Source organism: Podarcis tiliguerta, assembly GCF_965153285.1.
Source record: "Podarcis tiliguerta genome assembly, chromosome: 2".
NCBI classification, from domain to species: Eukaryota; Metazoa; Chordata; class Lepidosauria; order Squamata; family Lacertidae; genus Podarcis; species Podarcis tiliguerta.
In genome coordinates, this window is record NC_139535.1 from 101,544,163 (window position 1) to 101,562,284 (window position 18,122).

The 18,122-nt window shown below is 44.3% G+C and overlaps 1 protein-coding gene across 3 annotated transcripts in view; it reads right to left on the reverse strand.

Moving 5' to 3' along the window:
• LMBR1L (limb development membrane protein 1 like) overlaps positions 1 to 18,122 on the reverse strand; it is a 47,103-nt gene that overhangs the window by 12,959 nt on the left and 16,022 nt on the right. For all 3 annotated transcript variants that reach the window (XR_014508018.1, XR_014508019.1, XM_083427550.1), the window contains exons 2-7: positions 8,741 to 8,825; positions 4,988 to 5,018; positions 3,416 to 3,555; positions 2,253 to 2,356; positions 2,032 to 2,158; positions 1,760 to 1,828 (exon numbers count right to left, since the gene is read on the reverse strand). Coding sequence is in view for 1 of the 3 variants with exons in the window: in XM_083427550.1 (XP_083283676.1) it covers positions 1,760 to 1,828; positions 2,032 to 2,158; positions 2,253 to 2,356; positions 3,416 to 3,555; positions 4,988 to 5,018; positions 8,741 to 8,825 (556 nt within the window). In the remaining 2 variants the exon portion in view is untranslated. The remainder of the gene's footprint in view (positions 1 to 1,759; positions 1,829 to 2,031; positions 2,159 to 2,252; positions 2,357 to 3,415; positions 3,556 to 4,987; positions 5,019 to 8,740; positions 8,826 to 18,122) is intronic.

Here is an 18,122-nt window from a genome sequence, read left to right on the forward strand (position 1 = left end):
AAAATACAGGACAGGGTGGGCCGGAGCAGTTGGGAGGTGATTCCCCCCCCAAAAAAAAATCTGGTGCTGAAATGACTTCAAAGCAATCCATTACAATCTATTGCAGTCTAACAAGATGCCCCCACCGGAATTTGTCATACACACATGTGCACACAAACATACACATGAATTTGTAGACGTGTCTGTGCTTGGCTACCCAGAGCTTAAATATATGACTTTTTATACACCCTTTTTCAAACATATACATTTGCGGGGGGGGGGGGGGGGGGCTAACTTGGCAGAGAGAGAGAGAGAGAGAGAGAGAGAGAGAGATGATATATAATGAATTTAAAAGGATGTTCAAAATAATTTTTATTTTAAAAACCCCAGTAGCTTTTCTATTGGGAATTATAAGGACAGAACTACCTAAATTGTATAGAAATTTATTTATGTATGCTACAACAGCAGCAAGAATGTTACTTTCCCAAAAGCGGAAAAAAGCAGAAGTCCCAGTAAAGGAAGAATGGATACAAAAACTTATGGAATATGCAGAAATGGTGAAACTTACCGGAAGAATACGAAATCAAGATAACAAACTTTTTATAAATAAAAGAATGGAAATGGTTTGTTGACTATTTACAGATAAATTGTAAACAGATAAAAACATTAGTAGGATTATTGCAATAACCTGCAGTATATACTTACAGTAGATAATTAAATGAGCAAGTTAAATGAACTTGGATATGCAGAAGGTATTAAAAAATAAATTCAAGGAACCGCAGAAAGAAGGGGAAGGAGGTCAAATTTTGAAATGTTAAATTGATTGTAAAACTAATGAAACATATAAATTTGAAAAGTATAAAAAGAAAGAAAGAAAGAAAGAAAGAAAGAAAGAAAGAAAGAAAGAAAGAAAGAAAGAAGTGAAATACAGGACAAAACTGTATTAATACAAGATGTGCCATTTTACACTGAAATTTGGGACAATCCTGTATTATACAGGACAGGTAGCAACCCTAGGGCTAGGGGATGGCTCTTGGGTTTCAGACAGGTGCTCACCCAGTCCTACCTGGAGATTTTGGGTATTAAACCTGGGATCTTCTGCATGCAGCAAAGATAGCTCAGTGGTAGAGCAGCTATCTTCCCTCTCCTTACAAAACATCACATACACCCCCCCCCTTTTTTTAAAATGCAAACAAAGCTCAGAATATATTGTTTATCCAAAAGACCCTGTGGGGCTGGCAATTTTTTTATGAAAATATTTTTTATTAGGAATTTCAACAAAACATTTTATCAAAAAACACATCATCCTTAATCCCCCCTCCTCCCCATGAAGTAACCCGCCCCCCCCCCCCAGGCTTCCCCCAGCTCCTCTCTCTGGTTTATCAACAAATGTTATTCTCTGCATGTTAAAAAGTTGTATAGATTTTTAGTTTATCTGACTGGCTATTATCAATAAAAAGTTTGTGAATGTTGATTCAAAACCTGCCAAGGAGTCCAGTTCATTTTGTTGTTTCTTTAGATACTTTGTAAAGGGTTCCCATTCTTCCTTAAAATCACAGTTGTCCTTATCACGTAGTTTATATGTCAGTTTCGCCAATTCCGCATAGTCCATCAGTTTCTCTTGCCACAGGGAGCTGGCAATTCAACCCCAGCCATTTAAGACCCCTCCCTAACGTTCTGGATCGGATCTGCGCTCCTGGCACTGAGTTCTCCTTCCTCCCCACAGCATCCCAATAGTAGCAATAATAATGATGCATTAAAAAAACCCCAAATGACTTACACAAGAGCAGCAGCACACCAAACAAGGAGATGCACGAGTAGAGGTAGGGGAGGTAGTATTCCCATAGGTCTGCAGAAAAAAAGGCAGTCAATGTGCGGTTCGGGCAAATATAACGGGCCACCAGGGGGCAGTGCTGGAGTGGGGAGCCTACAGCCCGCAGACAAGGCCATTTGCCCCACCTGCCCAACACCTAACAGCTGGTGAAACTTCAGCCGGTGCAAGGACACAAACCCTGGGAAAAGTGGAAAGGGAGCTAAGGGACACAAACTCACCATAGAGACTCTCTCTGCTGGCTGCGTTGTTGTCCAGAATGGCAGATGCGACCCAGACCATTCCCAGCACCAACAGGGTCAGCAACAGGAGGACCACAAACGTCTCATAGACGCGAGCCATGATCCCCTGGGAAAAGGGGAGGTGACAGGGGAAAAAGAATCAATCGCTGCTTTGAATCTGGGGGAGGAGGAAGGGTGGAGAGCAGAAGGGCAGCTGTTACCTTCTTTGATCCCGCAAAGCCTTCGGATTCGGTGAAGAAGTAGGCGAAGGGCATGAGGAAGACGAGGGAGAGGTTGGAGAAGAGGAAGACGAGGTTCCAGAGCCCTGGTGGGAACGAGAGAGAAGGCCTGGTTTAAGCAACGGCAAATTATCTATCTCTATGGATATACAGTTCAAGCTTTCCTTCCTTCTTATCTGACCAGCGGTGGATGCCCCCCTCCCAACCCTCAGCCTAACCTACCTTACAGGGTGGTTGTGAGAAAAAAAATGGAGAGGGGGAGAACTTCCTTGCTGGAAGGGTGGGATACAACTGTATATCGGCGTTTCCCAAGCTTGGGTCTCTGGCTGTGGGTTTTTTTTTGGACTACAACTCCCATCACCCATAGCTAGCAAGACCACTGGTCAGGGATGATGGGAATTGTAGTCCAAAGCAACAACAACAGCTGGAGACCCAAATTTGGGAAACCCTGCTGGAAATGAAGAAAAGGTAGCTTGCTTCTTATGACTTGTCTGAGCTAAACTAAAGTCTCCCCACCTGGGAGTCTCACGGCTGGGGTACTCAGAAATCCAATTAATGCCCTGGAAGCCACAGTCATTTTCAGTGTAATGGGAAGTATTCAGCAAATATCATCCCAGGCTATTGCTGAAGAGGCAATGCCACACAACTGCTCTCTCTACGATACGATGATCTTTATTGTCATTGTCCCATACAGAACAACGAAATTGAAAATCTACATCAGACATTCAGAAACCCACAAGCCTACTATCCCAGCTATCCCAGCCTGGTTAGCCCCCTAAAAACTCTTGATACCCCATAATTAAATACAATATACTCCCATAGGGACTACCTTACACTGCGTTTAAAACCAAAATCGCATTGGAATAGAAATTGTTTCTCAGGTGGCTAGTCCTAGTCTTTATAACCCTGTACCTTCTTCCAGAAGGCAGAAGCTGAAAGAGATCATTTCCGGGGTGCGCACTATCTCTGCACTTTCTTATGGCCCCTGGAAGCATAGATTTGATCCAAGGTAGGAAGAGTGCACCCAATTATTCTCTCCGCAGTCTTTACAACCTCTAACCCCCCTAGTTGCTCTCTCTCTTCCCATAGAGCAGCGCACTGAAGACCCAGGCTGTCCAATGTACAAGCCACAGCATGGAGCTCACCGTGGATGAGGGACCCATTGAGCCACTGGATGTAGTAGTTTTGCGGGAAGGTAAGCAGAACTTCGTTGCTGATGATGGAGAAGGGAAGCAGGAGCACAGCTCCTAGAGATACTGCCAAGGTGAAGGTGCACAGCCAGAGTCTGGGGAGCAGAGCAAAGAAAGGGGGTTTAAAACCTGTGTCTCAAGATTGACAGCTTTTTCCACCCACCCACTGCCCCCTTTCAAGCGAGTAACATTTCTTCCGCACCAGGAATGAAGGTGAGCAGCAGAGAGGTCAAAGATGCTCCACAGATAGAGAAGCCCCAATATTTTTAAAAAATACATACTATGGAACTGCTATTAATAATAATAATAATAATAATAATAATAATAATAATAATATCTTTATTGTCATTGCCCCCTTCGGGGACAACGAAATTACTTGGCTGCTCCATAAAAACACTAATTAAAAAATATAGTAACACTATTGCCAAAATGTCTATGTATGCATAAAACAAAATAAAATAAAATACAGCCCAAGGTGTCTAATGACCGCAGAATGGCTGCATCTTTCCTTGACTACTTTGGGGAGTCTGCTGATGACTGTGTATGTTTAAGGAGACATGTTAACTTAATTCAACAGTGTAAAGAAGTTTTGATGGATGTAATAATGGAATGGTTTAGTTTATGTAAAATATGCAGGGATTTATGTTATGCAAAATGAACCATGGAAAGAGAAGAAGGAAAGTCATTGTTATTTTAAGGTTGTTTAAATGAGTATTCTAAATTGTTAAACAGAAAATTTAATAAAAATTAGAGAGAGAGAGAGGAGAGACATGTTAAGTGCCTTTTTACCCATCTAGAAATGTATCTTGTCAATCATCTCCTTAAATGTAGGTGAGACAGAGGGCAGAATCTAACTAATGCATCCTGTCAGCAGAAGAATTTCCATTTTTACAGTGAAGCTTCCCCCTTCCAACTCCCTGGACCCTCCCCAAATCTGATCTGGAGGGTTGGGGGAACCCCTAGAAGAGATTTATTGGCTGTTTGGGAAGAGAGGTTCTGTTGTGCAAGCAGGAATCCTGGTGCTGACACGACACATCAGTTGGATACTGCCCATCTCAGACATTAAAGATAAACTGGTGACCATAATACACGTACAGATATGAGAGAACTAGAAAGAACCTGCATTTTAACAATGGTCACAGAAAATGTGTAATTGTCTTATCTGGCTGAGAACGCCTCCAGTACACCCTTTCTTAAAAGTATACCCCCAAAATGCATGAAACTGAAGGATTCTGCTCCATTTTTCAGCCGACAAATTCAACACGTAATGAGCAGTACAGTCCTTTGCATGTTTCCTCCGAAGTAAGCATGGCTGAATTCAACGGGACTTACTTCCAGGCAGGTGTGGATTGCAGCCTTAATTGTCATTTATAGTCGGCTTCTTGTTCAGCTATTTACAGATTATACATAAAACATTTTTTAAACATATGTACGGGGGGCAGGGGAGGTAAAGCAGGAGGATGGGAGAGAGGAAAAAAAGGATGCCAGTAATTTTAAGTACCAGGAATGATGAGGAAAGGAACTTACGCAATTCTGTTGACAGCAGCATCTTCATCAACTAAGAAAGAAGGAACATCGTCACTTATTACATTCATGTCCAACTTTCCTCCTAAGGAGCTCGGGGCGGCAGACACCACTCTCTTCCCTGCCCCTTTTTATCCTGCAAAGTTGATTGCGCCCCAAAACGTTGGCAGGCCCAGTTTGTTGCACAGCTAAGTGGGGATGTGAGCTCCAGCCCTGGTCTCATTAATGTTCCTGCTAGAGCAGGTCTTTTATTTCAAAAATCAAGCCTTTGACAGATTGACATCCAGTGGCGTAGCGTGGGGGGTGCAGGGGGGGCCGGCCGCACCGGGCGCAACATCTGGGGGGGGGCGCTCGCACTCGCAGCTCTCTGCCCCTACTAAAATCCACGGGTTAGGGGGCGCAAATTACTTGCCTTGCCCCGGGTGCTGACAACCTACGCTACACCACTGTTGACATCTAATATACCTCTGACCCCAACGCCTTGTGTCTCAACTCAAATGATTTAGCTCCTGAATGCCGCAAACCCAGAAGTGAGTTTGCGAACGTTGTTTGGAAGCCGAACACCTGACACGGCTTCCGATTGCGTGCAGGAAGCTCCTGCAGCCAATTGGAAGCTGTGCCTTGGTTGTCGAACGTTTTCGGAAGACAAACAGACTTCCGGTATGGTTTCTATTCGACAACCAAGGTATGACTGTAGTACAGTGGTACCCCGGGTTACATACGTTTCAGGTTACATACGCTTCAGGTTACAGACTCCACTAACCCAGAAATAGTGCTTCAGGTTAAGAACTTTGCTTCAGGATGAGAACAGAAATCGTGCTCCGGCGGCGCGGCGGCAGCAGGAGGCCCCATTAGCTAAAGTGGTGCTTCAGGTTAAGTACAGTTTCAGGTTAAGTATGGACCTGCGGAACGAATTAAGTACTTAACCCGAGGTACCACTGTACGCCGAAATGGCAAAACTGACCGGGAAACTCAGAGACCAAGAAGACAAGAAATTAGAGAAAGGATGGGAAAATTTTATACAGTAATACCTCTGGATGCGAACGGGATCCGTTCCGGAGCCCTGTTCGCATCCTGAAGCGAACGCAACCCACGTCTGAGCACCTGCGGGTCATGATTCGCCGCTTCCGCGCATGACGTCATTTTGAGCGTCTGCGCATGTGCGAGCGGCGAAACCAGGAAGTAACATGTTACTTCCGGGTCGCCGCGGAGCCCAACCCAAAAATGCTCAACCCTAAGCTACTTCAACCCGAGGTATGACTGTAATTTATTTAGGAGACCACTGTAAGCAGATGAAAACATTAGCAGGATTTTAATCTCACTTGTAATGTAACAAATGCTGCAGACAATTTGGATAGATAAAACATAGGCTATGAAACAAGATGCAGTTGGAAATGGCGCCAATAGGACCCGTGGAAGGGATGGGGGGAAGTCTCGAGATTCAATCTCACTTTATGGGTATGTAACTGGTATTGTCATTAATTTATATTTGTAAAATCAAATAAAAACGATTTCAAAAAGAAGAAGAATATTTGCACTACTTGCTTGGCAGGAATGAATTACTATTAATAATGCAGCTTTAAAAACCCCAAAACAAAATCCTACATAGATGCCCCTAACATTCTAGCTGCTTTTATGGAACGGCAACCCCCTTCTCTCCCCATTCTGTGGCCATGTTAAGCCCTTCAGAGCGCAGCTGGTCTCCTTGGTATCCGGAATACAAGGCACACATTGTCTGAAAAGACTTAGTTCCCTATAGAGAAACGGAACTAATCCATTCTTTCCTGGGTCCGGCTGCCTGTAACCCAGATGCATTGTGATGAAGTTTTGCTTAATTGCCATTTTGGGACTGGCAAAACGCCCGGCAAATAGCAGACTATATTCTGTGGGAACTTGGGGGGGAGGGTAAAGGGGGGGGAGGTTAAGGGAAGGGGGAGAAGGGACAGGCAATTCTGAAGGCAGGACTTATCTCCATCCTCTGCCAAGCCATTTCTCTCCCCTCCTCAGACACTGTAACACCCATTACTGTTTTATTTTAGCACTTCTAGATCATGTTCTGGCCCCCAAAAATGTTTTACAGTAACGAAAAACTGTAAATTTTAATTTTATTTATTTATTTATTTTATATCCCACCTTTTCTCCAAGGAGCTCAAAGTGCCATACAAATGACAGAGTGGGCTTTGAACCCTGGCCTCCGAGCTGCTGGTACGACACTCTTGCTGCTACACCAAAATCAAATTAAACAAATTCATTCGCTCCATAAGACGCACACACATTTCCCCTTACTTTTTTAGGAGGGGAAGTGCGTCTTATAGAGCAAAAAATACAGTACTCCAGCGCCTTTAGTTCTATGGGCCAGCAGGACTCCTCTTGACTACTCCTTTGCTGGAACTGAGCATTCTGGGAAATAACCCTTGGGTTGGCATGGAAACCAAGCGCAAAACCTCCGCAACTTGGGGCTGCGCATGGCTTCTTCCTGGTCTCATAATGGACCCTGTGCCTAGCAAGTCATCTCCAGCATCAGATTGCATAAAATTCAGTTCCAGTGCTCATTTGAAGCGATGGAAAATGGTTCTCAAATAACCATACTCCCCATGTTCCCATGTTGCCTAGGCCAACCACTCCCGGGACAACTAGGTTAACCACAGTGTAAACAAACCGAAGTGTGAAGGAAAAGGCCTTTTCCACAGGGTTTAGCTGCATATATATATATATATATATATATAGGCTTCTGCAAAGATGTCAGACATGGGGGAATAGCCCCTCCCTAGAGCGACCTAGCTAGGGAAGAGGGGGCACAATGTCTTCCATAGTTTCACACAGGGTGGATTTGATTTAAATCAAATTGATTCAAATCACAATTTAAATCAATAGTAAGTAAGACTTGATTTAAATCTCTCTCTTTTTACAGAAAGACTCATTCTTGCTGGTATAATCTTCACATTTACAACCTGTTGAAGGTTGGAATAATACATTTTCAGAGTAGCTTTTACAGTTACGTCAAAAACTACTGATTTGGTTACTCTATTAGAAATACAGAGACTGATAATTATGAAATTATGGTGATAATAATAAGTTTAATAAGTTAACTTGTTTATATTTGGACAACTTAAAAACTGGTGATATAGCACAATGCTGAAAACCAGATATCCCCAAATATACATTGGGAAATGTTTATTATGTATTTTGCAAAAGTATTGTAAGCGGGTTAATACATTGGCAGGGTTTTAAGGTCACTTGTAATTGTAGAGATAGTATAGGAAAATTTGGAGGAAAAGATGCTCGGAGTACTAATGATATGCAGCTGAAAAAGAAAATCTAAGGGAGTAGATGGAAGTCAAAGGATTCAGAGAATCCTATTTCATGGATTTGATACTGATTTTGTATATGTTGTTGTTGTTTATTTTTATTCTTTGTTGTTTGTAGAAAATCTAATAAAAATATTTTTTTTAAAAAAAATCCACAAACCAGATATCACCAAGGCCTATCAAGCATAAAAACCCTAGAGACACAAAAGCTTGTCCAAAGAGCAATGCTGTAGCAGAGATGTTGTCTCAAACATGCCCAAACATTGGATGCATTTAGGACCACAGTCACACTTAGCTGGGTTGGCATCTACTGGAACAGAGAACAAACGCTGTTTCCCAAGCCTCCCTAAGGAATCCAAGCCACCCTTTATTAAAAACCTAAACTTTGAGCAAGACATGAACACAGGGGGTTAGATCCTGTTCACCCAAGTTCCTGCCCCCACCTTACCTGTTGTGAAGTCTGTGTGCCTTTTGAAGCGAGTTAGGATGAAGTAGCACAGGATGTAGAGGCTGGCAAAGAGAAGGGCACAGATCTGCAGGAGGACAAGGAAACGCTGGTGAGATGCTAGTTAGAAGGCAGTGCCTCTCCACCACCCAAAAACACCTTCTTCCACTGTCATTGAAAGACGCACAGCCCATCTCCCCCAAAGCAACAGCATCACATGAATGGATTTCAAGGGACTGGTGGATTTCTGCGATAGGATACCTGCAACCCATCTAAACCAGTGGTTTCCAAGCTTTTTTCTCTGGGCAACACCAAATACAGGGCTATTGGCAATGCAAGAGAACAGTCCTTCGCCCTTGTCACACACCCCGAGGTGTGAACAGAGACTGGGGGTTTGGAAGGTTGCCAGGGTAACTGGGTGTGAGGAGACAGGGAAAAGAGTCTTGAGAGCAAGGGTTTGTTATAAGAATTTTGAGGTCTCAAATATAGAATAGGTAAAGGGACCCCTGACCATTAGGTCCAGTCATGGCTGACTCTGGGGTTGCGGCGCTCATCTCGCTTTATTGTATGCGGCGTACAGCTTCCGGGTCATGTGGCCAGCTTTGAGCCTGGATAGCTCAGTTGGTTAGACCATGGTGCTGATAACGCCAAGGTTGCAGGTTCGATCCCTGCTATGACTAAGCTGCTTCTGGCGAACCAGAGCAGCGCACGGAAATGCCATTTACCTTCCCGCCGGAGCGGTACCTATTTATCTACTTGCACTTTGATGTGCTTTCGAACTGCTAGGTTGGCAGGAGCAGGGACCGAGCAATGGGAGCTCACCCCATTGCAGGGATTCGAACTGCCGACTTTCAGATCGGCAAGCCCTAGGCTCAGTGGTTTAACCCACAGCACTACCCGTGTCCCTCAAATATAGAATATTCATAAATACACACATATATAAATATATGAACCATGTGTCTGAAATAGTATGGGAGAGTAATCCTGAAGCCATTTTGACTCTTCCAATGACCTCAAATGGTCCTCTGCAGGAAGGGAGGCAAATGGGGAAAGCCTTCCCATTGCCTTTTTGCTTGCAAATCCTGTCTTAAGGGTGTATTTGTGTATGAATAGGGTGAGCCTGTGACCTGGACTCAGGAACTAAAGTATTAACCATCACAAAACAATGGCCAGGCTGCCCAGGTAAAGCAATCAGCGACCATTATCAGGTATCCTGGCAGACAGGATTTCTGCTGTAGACCACCTCCTTCTGTGATGTATGTATGATGTTTCAGGGGGGTGGTTTTGGGCTACAGGGTGGGCAATTTCAAAAGTCTACATAAGGGCTTGCACACCATTGTTGTGGGTTCCTCCTCTCTCCTGCATGTCATGAGTGGAGACCCTTTTGCAACAGTTCCTTTAATAAAGATCAGGCTTACTAGCCGCTTTGCTTTTCAATATACTCTGGTTGGCCTGTTATTTTTCTCCTACCAATAGGGAACCCACTTAAGGACTCTATACGGGCTCCGGAATACCTCATAAGGGAAAGGGAACAGGTTTTATCTTATAAATCCCCTCCCCCTCTTTCCTTTTCCTTCTGTGATGGAACCCCTATTTGGGGACTTCCCTGACTTTTCTGGCCCACGTAGGACCAATCTGGATAGTTGGCCTTGGTGAATAAATAATAATAATAATAATAAATTTTTATTTATATCCCGCCCTCCCTAGCCGAAGCTGGGCTCAGGGCGGCTAACAACCATCAAAATAATCCAACATTCTAAAAACATTCATTATAAAATTAATTAAAATCAAATTGATGGCAACCATTAAGCAAAATTCTGTGCAGATTGCCAGAGGAGGGGGTCAGGCTGCGCCCTGACCAAAGGCCTGGTGGAACAACTCTGTCTTGCAGGCCCTGCGGAAAGATGTCAGGTCCCGCAGGGCCCTGGTCTCCTGTGACAGAGCGTTCCACCAGATTGGAGCAGCGGCCGAGAAAGCCCTGGCTCTAGTTGAGGCCAGCCTAACCTCTCTGTGGCCTGGGATCTTCAGGATGTTTTTATTTGCAGACTGTAAATTTCTCTGTGGGACATACCAGGAGAGGCGGTCCCGTAGGTACGAGGGTCCTAGGCCGTATGGTGAAGATTTCTCCCCCCAAACAGTTTTTGATCTGGGCTTCTGCTGAAATGAGGCTGCATTTTAAGTAGTATTTTAATCTTGTTTTTATTTTAATCAATTGTTTTTATACCTGATTTTAGCTGCCCTGAGCCCGGTCTTGGCTGGGGAGGGCAGGGTATAAATTAAATTAAATTAAATTCACAATATGTGTGTATTAATGTTGAATTATTTTAATAATAAAAACTTTTAAACAAACAAACAAAAAACCACGTTGCTGGGAAGAAGGAAGGAAGACCCTGATACTTTTGGGGAAGGCTGGCTGCAAGCTGGCTTGGAGAGATGCTTTAGACTCCAAGGCTGCCCTGCTGTGGGGTACAAGCCCCTCTTGAAATGACCATGCTGTCATGCAAACTGAAGGTGAATAAACCATACTTCTTAAAGCTATGAGAGTCTCTGCCATGTCTCAGTTCTCTAAAGCAGTGTTCCCCAAGCTTGGGCCTCCAGCTGTTTTTGGACTACAACTCCCATCATCCCTCGATAGCAAGACCAGTGGTCAAGGATGATGGGAATTGTAGTCCAAAAACAGCTGGAGGCCCAAGCTTGGGGAACACTGCTCAAAAGGAATGCAGACCCTGGACCATGGCTGGGCAGAGAGTGGGGGTAGCACCCAACTTTTGTAACAATGCTCAACAGCTAAAGCTCAATTAGAAACCCAACAGCGATTAGGCAAAACACAACAGCATTCCTAAAAGGGCTCATCGAACAATACAGTTCAGTGGTACCTTGGGTTACATACGCTTCAGGTTACATACGCTTCAGCTTACAGACTCCGCTAACCCAGAAATATTACCTCGGGTTAAGAACTTTGCTTCAGGATGAGAACAGAAATCATGCTCTGGCAGCGCAGCGGCAGCAGGAGGCCCCATTAGCTAAAGTGGTGCTTCAGGTTAAGAACAGTTTCAGGTTAAGAACGGACCTCCAGAACAAATTAAGTACTTAACCCAAGGTACCACTGTAGTACCTTGGTACTCAAACAGCTTGGCTCCAGAGCAAGTCGGCTCCCGAATGCCACAAACCCGGAAGTAAGTGTTCCGGTTTGCAAACGTTTTTCGGAAACCAAACGTCCAACACGGCTTAAATTCGAGAACCAAGGTACCACTGTACTATAAAAGGGAAAAAATTCCTACTCCAAACCACTAAAATATGAGCATTGTGTCAGTACCGTAATCTCAAGTCATCGAAAGCAAATATGCGAAGAAGGAAGAGGTGAAGATAGTGTCAGCAGCCACTTTCCTAGCTTCCTGCCCCCACCCCCACCCCCCAGCAGGAACACTACATAGGCAAGGCTGGAGGGGGAGATGTCTGGAACACAGTGGTCTTGCTGCTGAGGGAGAATCACCAGCTAGGGGTGTGAAAGGAAGAGAGGAAAATACAGCCCCCCCCCAAGCTTCAGGAGGTAGGGAGATGCTGTACCTGCCAAAAACTACTGGACAGGGAGAAACAGCTGCAGCTTGGTGCTATAGGAAGGCATAAAGAGAATGGTGGGGGGGGGAGATAGACTCAAACTTAGAAGCCATCCCATGTGTTAAGGCTTGGCGGATGGAAAGGGACGAAGGAAATTTAATTCCCATTTGCCTCCCAGGCCAGATGTCAAAGCATCCTTCCCCGACCTGGTGCGCTCCAGATGTTTTGGACAACCATTCTCATCATGCCCGACTATAAACCACACTGGCTATGCAAGCAGACAGGCTCTGGAGCTAAGCTCCAGCCCTCAGAACTGCAGAGATGCAAAAAATATATTAATTGGCAGAATTGCAAAGATGCAAAGGGAGGGAGAGAAACAGATCCCTTTTTAATGCATGATCGAAAGAGAGATTTAGGGAAAGGGATCAGCAGTTGTTGGTTTAACCCTATCAGAACATTCTTTTCGATTTAGGTCACAGTTGCTGTTTCTAGAGGAGCTAAGCTCTCGCTAACAGCTATTTTTATCTATTTTAGAAAACATATAGCCTGGTGTGTGAATTCAGCCACACTTGGTTCATAACCAGCTCATTTTATTTGGTCTGCAGACCATAAAGATCAAATACTTTGCAGGGCTTTTAAATCCTTCTTTAGAATATTTTATTGGTTTTATAGCAAGATGGCATTGATCGGCTTCCAGAAAACCTGCAGTACTACTTGCCTACAGCAGTCACATACTAGAAATTTGAGCAGGGACACACTGTCTAATAAATGACTCACTGAATGTCTCACCAAGCTTCTCCATAAGTTAACTGTGAGTGGCTGGAGGTCCAGCACTGACACCACTTCTATTTGCACAGCTGTGAAGGGTTATCGAGACAACCACAGCAAAAGGGCAAAGATCAAGGCATGCCCAAAAATGGCAGCTTTCAAAATGAGTGCACAAGAAAATGCACAAGCAATCGGAAATGGTGAAAGAGAAAATTCTAAAGGTTCCTAACCAATGTTTCATGCGCTATTAAACAGCACCAGGACCGGTCCAAGTCGTTTTGACACCTGAGGCGAACAGCATTAGAAATTCACCAGGCGTTTGCACCTAGCTATCGGACACTTGCGACCAAGTGAATATGCCCGTGTGTCAGGTTGGTGCCTGATGTCTCCACCATCGGGAGGGTCATGCCTCGGGATCCTTGGATCTTGCCCGTTTTCACAAAGTAGCAACATGTCCTTCAGAATTCTATCTGCGATATTTCATCTGCACAATCAGAACCAATTTCAGGAACCAAGAGGTAGTATTGGGAAAAAAGACTTTTGAACTGTCTGGCTCCAAAATGGCAACTGTAATCTTGGTTGAAGGAGGCATTTGGTGCCTAGCTAATACAGTATACAGAGGTATTTTGGTTCTCAAACGCCGAAAACCCGGAAGTAAGTGTTCTGGTTTTTGAACGTTTTTCGGAAGCCGAATGTCCGATGCAACTGTCGGCTATTGTTTCTGGGGCATCTGCACAAAACAGAAGCTGCATTTTCGAACATTTCGGAAGTCAAACGGACTTCTGGAATGGATTAAGTGTGTGCTTTTGTTTTTGCTATTTATTTTGCGTTTTTGTTTTTGAGGCTTTTTCAGTTCATTTGCTTTTGTGACTGTGGAACCCAGTTCAGCTACTGATTGATTGATTCTATGGCTGCGGAAATGGATGAAAGCCCCCCATCCAAACAATGACTATCAACAGTGCAGGTAAGAAAAAATAGTAATTTTATTTTTATCATCTACAATACTGTCCTATTTATTTATTTTATTATTGTTTTCATTTTATGGATCAATGGTCTCGTTAAACAGTAAAATTGATGTTAAATTGCTTTTTTTAGGGGTTGTTGTTAAATGTCTGGAACGGATTAATCCATTTTGCATTACTTTCTATGGGCAAGCATGCCTTGGTTTTGGAACGCTTTGGTTTTGGAACAGACTTCCGGAACGGATTAAGTTTGAGAACCAAGGTACCACTGTATCTGAGTTTCTATCACTGAACCTTGGGAAGAGTCCACATTCCATGCACTATTGTGGCTATGTAAACAAGCTAGGGCTGGCTCTGGAGAGATTACCGTTCTGTACGTTCCACAAACCCTGGAAAACACCCCACATTAACCTCTTCCTGCCAGGCTTGGAATTAGCAATAAATCATTAATAGAGAGCTGTGCTCTCACAAGTCTAACACATAGAGGTCACATGCAAAGGAAACATTGATGTTTCATCTGTCACATGATGAAGGGCCGGAAGAGGACATTCCGGCTGTGCTGTTCAAATGCACGGCAGGTGTGTTTCAAGTGTCATTTTCTCTGAGGCATGCATCTCAAAATCCCATTTCCATAAACACTAAGAACTCCATGATGTGGCAACCAAGAGCTACAGGTTCCCAATCCAGGAGGAGGGGGCACACTGAATCAGCAACAGGGCATTGCACTGCAATGTGATGGATGGCGCATGCATGCACACAAGGAAACAGTGCGCATTAAGAGTGCAGACCATGATCCAAAGAGAAGCACATGTGTGCATGTAAATAATAATAATAATAATAATAATAATAATAATAATAATAATAATAATAATTTTTATTATTTACACCCCACCCATCTGGCTGGGTTTCCACAGCCACTCTGGGTAGCTCCCAACAGAATATTAAAAACACGATAAAACATCAAACTTTAAAATCTATCCTAAATCGGGATGCCTTCAGACATCTTCTAAAATCAGATACAGTGGTACCTCGGGTTAATTACTTAATTCGTTCCGGAGGTCCGTTCTTAACCTGAAACTGTTCTTAACCTGAAGCACCACTTTAGCTAATGGGGCCTCCTGCTGCCGCCACGCCGCCGGAGCACAATTTCTGTTCTCATCCTGAAGCAAAGTTCTTAACCCGAGGTAATATTTCTGGGTTAGCAGAGTCTGTAACCTGAAGCGTATGTAACCCGAGGTACCACTGTAGTTGTTTATTTCCTTGGCATCTGATGGGAGGGCGTTCCACAGGGCGAGCGCCACTACCGAGAAGGCCCTCTGCCTGGTTGCCTGTAACCTCACTTCTCACAGTGAGGGAACCGCCAGAAGGCCCTCGGAGCTGGACCTCAGTGTCCGGGCTGAACAATGGGGGTGGAGATGCTTCTTCAGGTATACTGGGCCAAGGCCGTTTGGGCTTTAAAGGTCAGCACCAAGGCTTTGAATTGTGCTCAGAAACACACTGCGAGTGTTACTGTTCTTGTAGTAGCATGGCAGCAGCTAGTTTTTCCTTATGGGGGGCAGTCCTTAATGCCCCTTCGGGTGCCACACCAGAATGTCCCTCCTGACGTTTAGGAGAAGCTTTTAAGAAGGAGTGAAGGGCGTCGAAGAAAGATGAGGAGTCCCTGTTCACGCATGGGACTGTGCCCATAACTCTTCAGCTTCATCCCACTTTGGCTTGTATCAGTTCACCAAAACCCAGAGCAGGGCTGTTTTAAAGCCAATACAGATCCCTAGTCCTGGACCATTTGGTCATGTAATGTATGTAACAAAGACAGGATGTCCTCATCTCCTGGAAAAGGGAGCCTTCCTTTCTCTTTATTCCAAAGAGGAAGGGGGGAGAGAGAGAGAAAAGCAGGAAGCAAGAACACTGGGACCAGTGGCGTAGCATGGGTTGTCAGCACCCGGGGCAAGGCAAGTAATTTGCGCCCCCTAACCCGTGGATTTGCGCCCCCTAACCCTAACCCCCAGATGTTGCGCCCAATGCGGCCGGCCCCCCCCTGCACCCCGCACGCTACGCCACTGACTGGGACGAAATGCTAAGCAAACCTTCTTATGTGGTACTTCCCTCAAGGAGCAAAAGTCAAGGATGTTTTCCTCAATGTTCAAAGAGGGCGTAAAACACCACACAAACAAGGCCCTTGAGCAGAGGTAGCCAAACTGCAGATGATATTGGACTACGACTCCCATCACCCCCAACCACTGACCATGCCAGCTGGAGCTGATGGGAGTTGTAGTACAAAACAACTGGCGAGGAGAGCACTGTATTGGTTACTTCTGCTCCAGAGAAAGACACGGTTTTCTGAGAATGAAGCTTGCAGTTCCACATTTTAGATTCTGCTTTGGGGCTTTGGTCAGGAAGAACCATTTCAACCCAAGGCTGATATTTCCAGAACCTTACCCCTAATAAGAGAGCTTGAGCTGGAAAGGAGTGCATGTTCACCCCCTGCTTTTTAATCCCAAGCTGGCTCCCCAAATTATGACCCACAAAAATACACAATACTGAATTTGCGTCACGCTTCACAGCAGCGAGAAATTTCAAGGGCAGGGCTGGGTTTGGCCTCTTCTGGAGGGAAGATTACTAGAAACAGATTTATAAAAACATTGCAAAATGCCATAGGAGGTCACTGCCACTTGCCTCCACCTAATAATAATAATAATAATAACTTTATTATTTATACCCCGCCCATCTGGCTGGCAATAAACCCACTACCTCAAACCAGGTTCCCAGACAGTGTCACCTTGTACCCCTACCAATTTTGGACCGACATATATACCAATACAGACACAATTCTTTGAGTGCTACTTCTTATGTAGCCAAAATGCGGGGAGGGGGGGCAGGGGCACTTCAAGGTTTACAAATGTACAGTGGTACCTTGGTTCTCAAATGACTTGGTTCCCAAACACCGGAAACCCGGAAGTAGGTGTTCCGGTTTTCAAACGTTTTTCGGAAGCCGAACATCCGATACAGCTGTCGGCTATTGTTTCCAGGGCTCTAGCACCAATCAGAAGCTGTGCCTTGGTTTTCGAACATTTCGGAAGTCAAACAGACATCCAGAACGGATTAAGTTTGCCTCTTTTGCTTTTGCTATTTATTTTGCGGTTGGTTTTTTTTGAGGCTTTTTCGGGTAATTTGTTTTTGTGACTGTGGGGAACCCGGTTCAGCTACTGATTGATTGTGTGACTGCGGAAATAGATAAAAGCCCCCCCCCCATCCAAACAACGACTATCATCAGTGCAGGTAAGAAAAAATAATAATTTTTATTTTCATCATCTATGATACTGTCTTCTTTATTTTATAGTGCGGTACATTGATTATAGTTTTCATTTTAAGGATCAATGGTCTTGTTAGATAGTAACATTCATGTTAAATTGCTGTTTTAGGGGTTGTTTTTAAAGGTCTGGAACGGATTAATCTGTATTGCATTACTTTCTATGGCCTTGGTTTTGGAACGCTTTGGTTTTGGAAAGGACTTCCAGAATGCATTAAGTCTGAGAACCAAGGTTCCACCGCATTAAAAAGTCTTGTGAAAAAGCTGGCAGGGGTGTGCGACAGAAACCATCCCACCGTGTGTGCTGAATAGATATGGGATACTAATTGTTGTTGGGGTGGGAGTAGGAAAATGGAACGGCATGGCTGGAAACCTGAACAGGAGCAATTCCACACTGCAACTATTTGTTGCAGACCCCACTCACCAACACACACACACACACACACACACACACACACACAGAGCACCTCTCCAAATGCCTTTGGGAAACCTAACATCCCATGCCAATAAGCCTGTCAACTAAACGCTGTAACCCTCACAGCAAAACAAAACAAAATAAATTCTCTAGACTTGCATCAGACCCCCGGAGGACCAAAATAATAAAGCACAGAGGGAGCAGCTTCAAAGAACTCAAGTGTGGCAGCTCAGCTTGCTTTGTAGGGTTATAAAAAAGAAAACATAAAAGCCATGTATCTAGCCCTCAGTGTTTCAGGAGCTTGGAAACATTTGGACAATGAAAGCTTGGGTGGGGTGGTGTTTGCAGAGACCAGAATGTTGTGTTTAAGAGTTT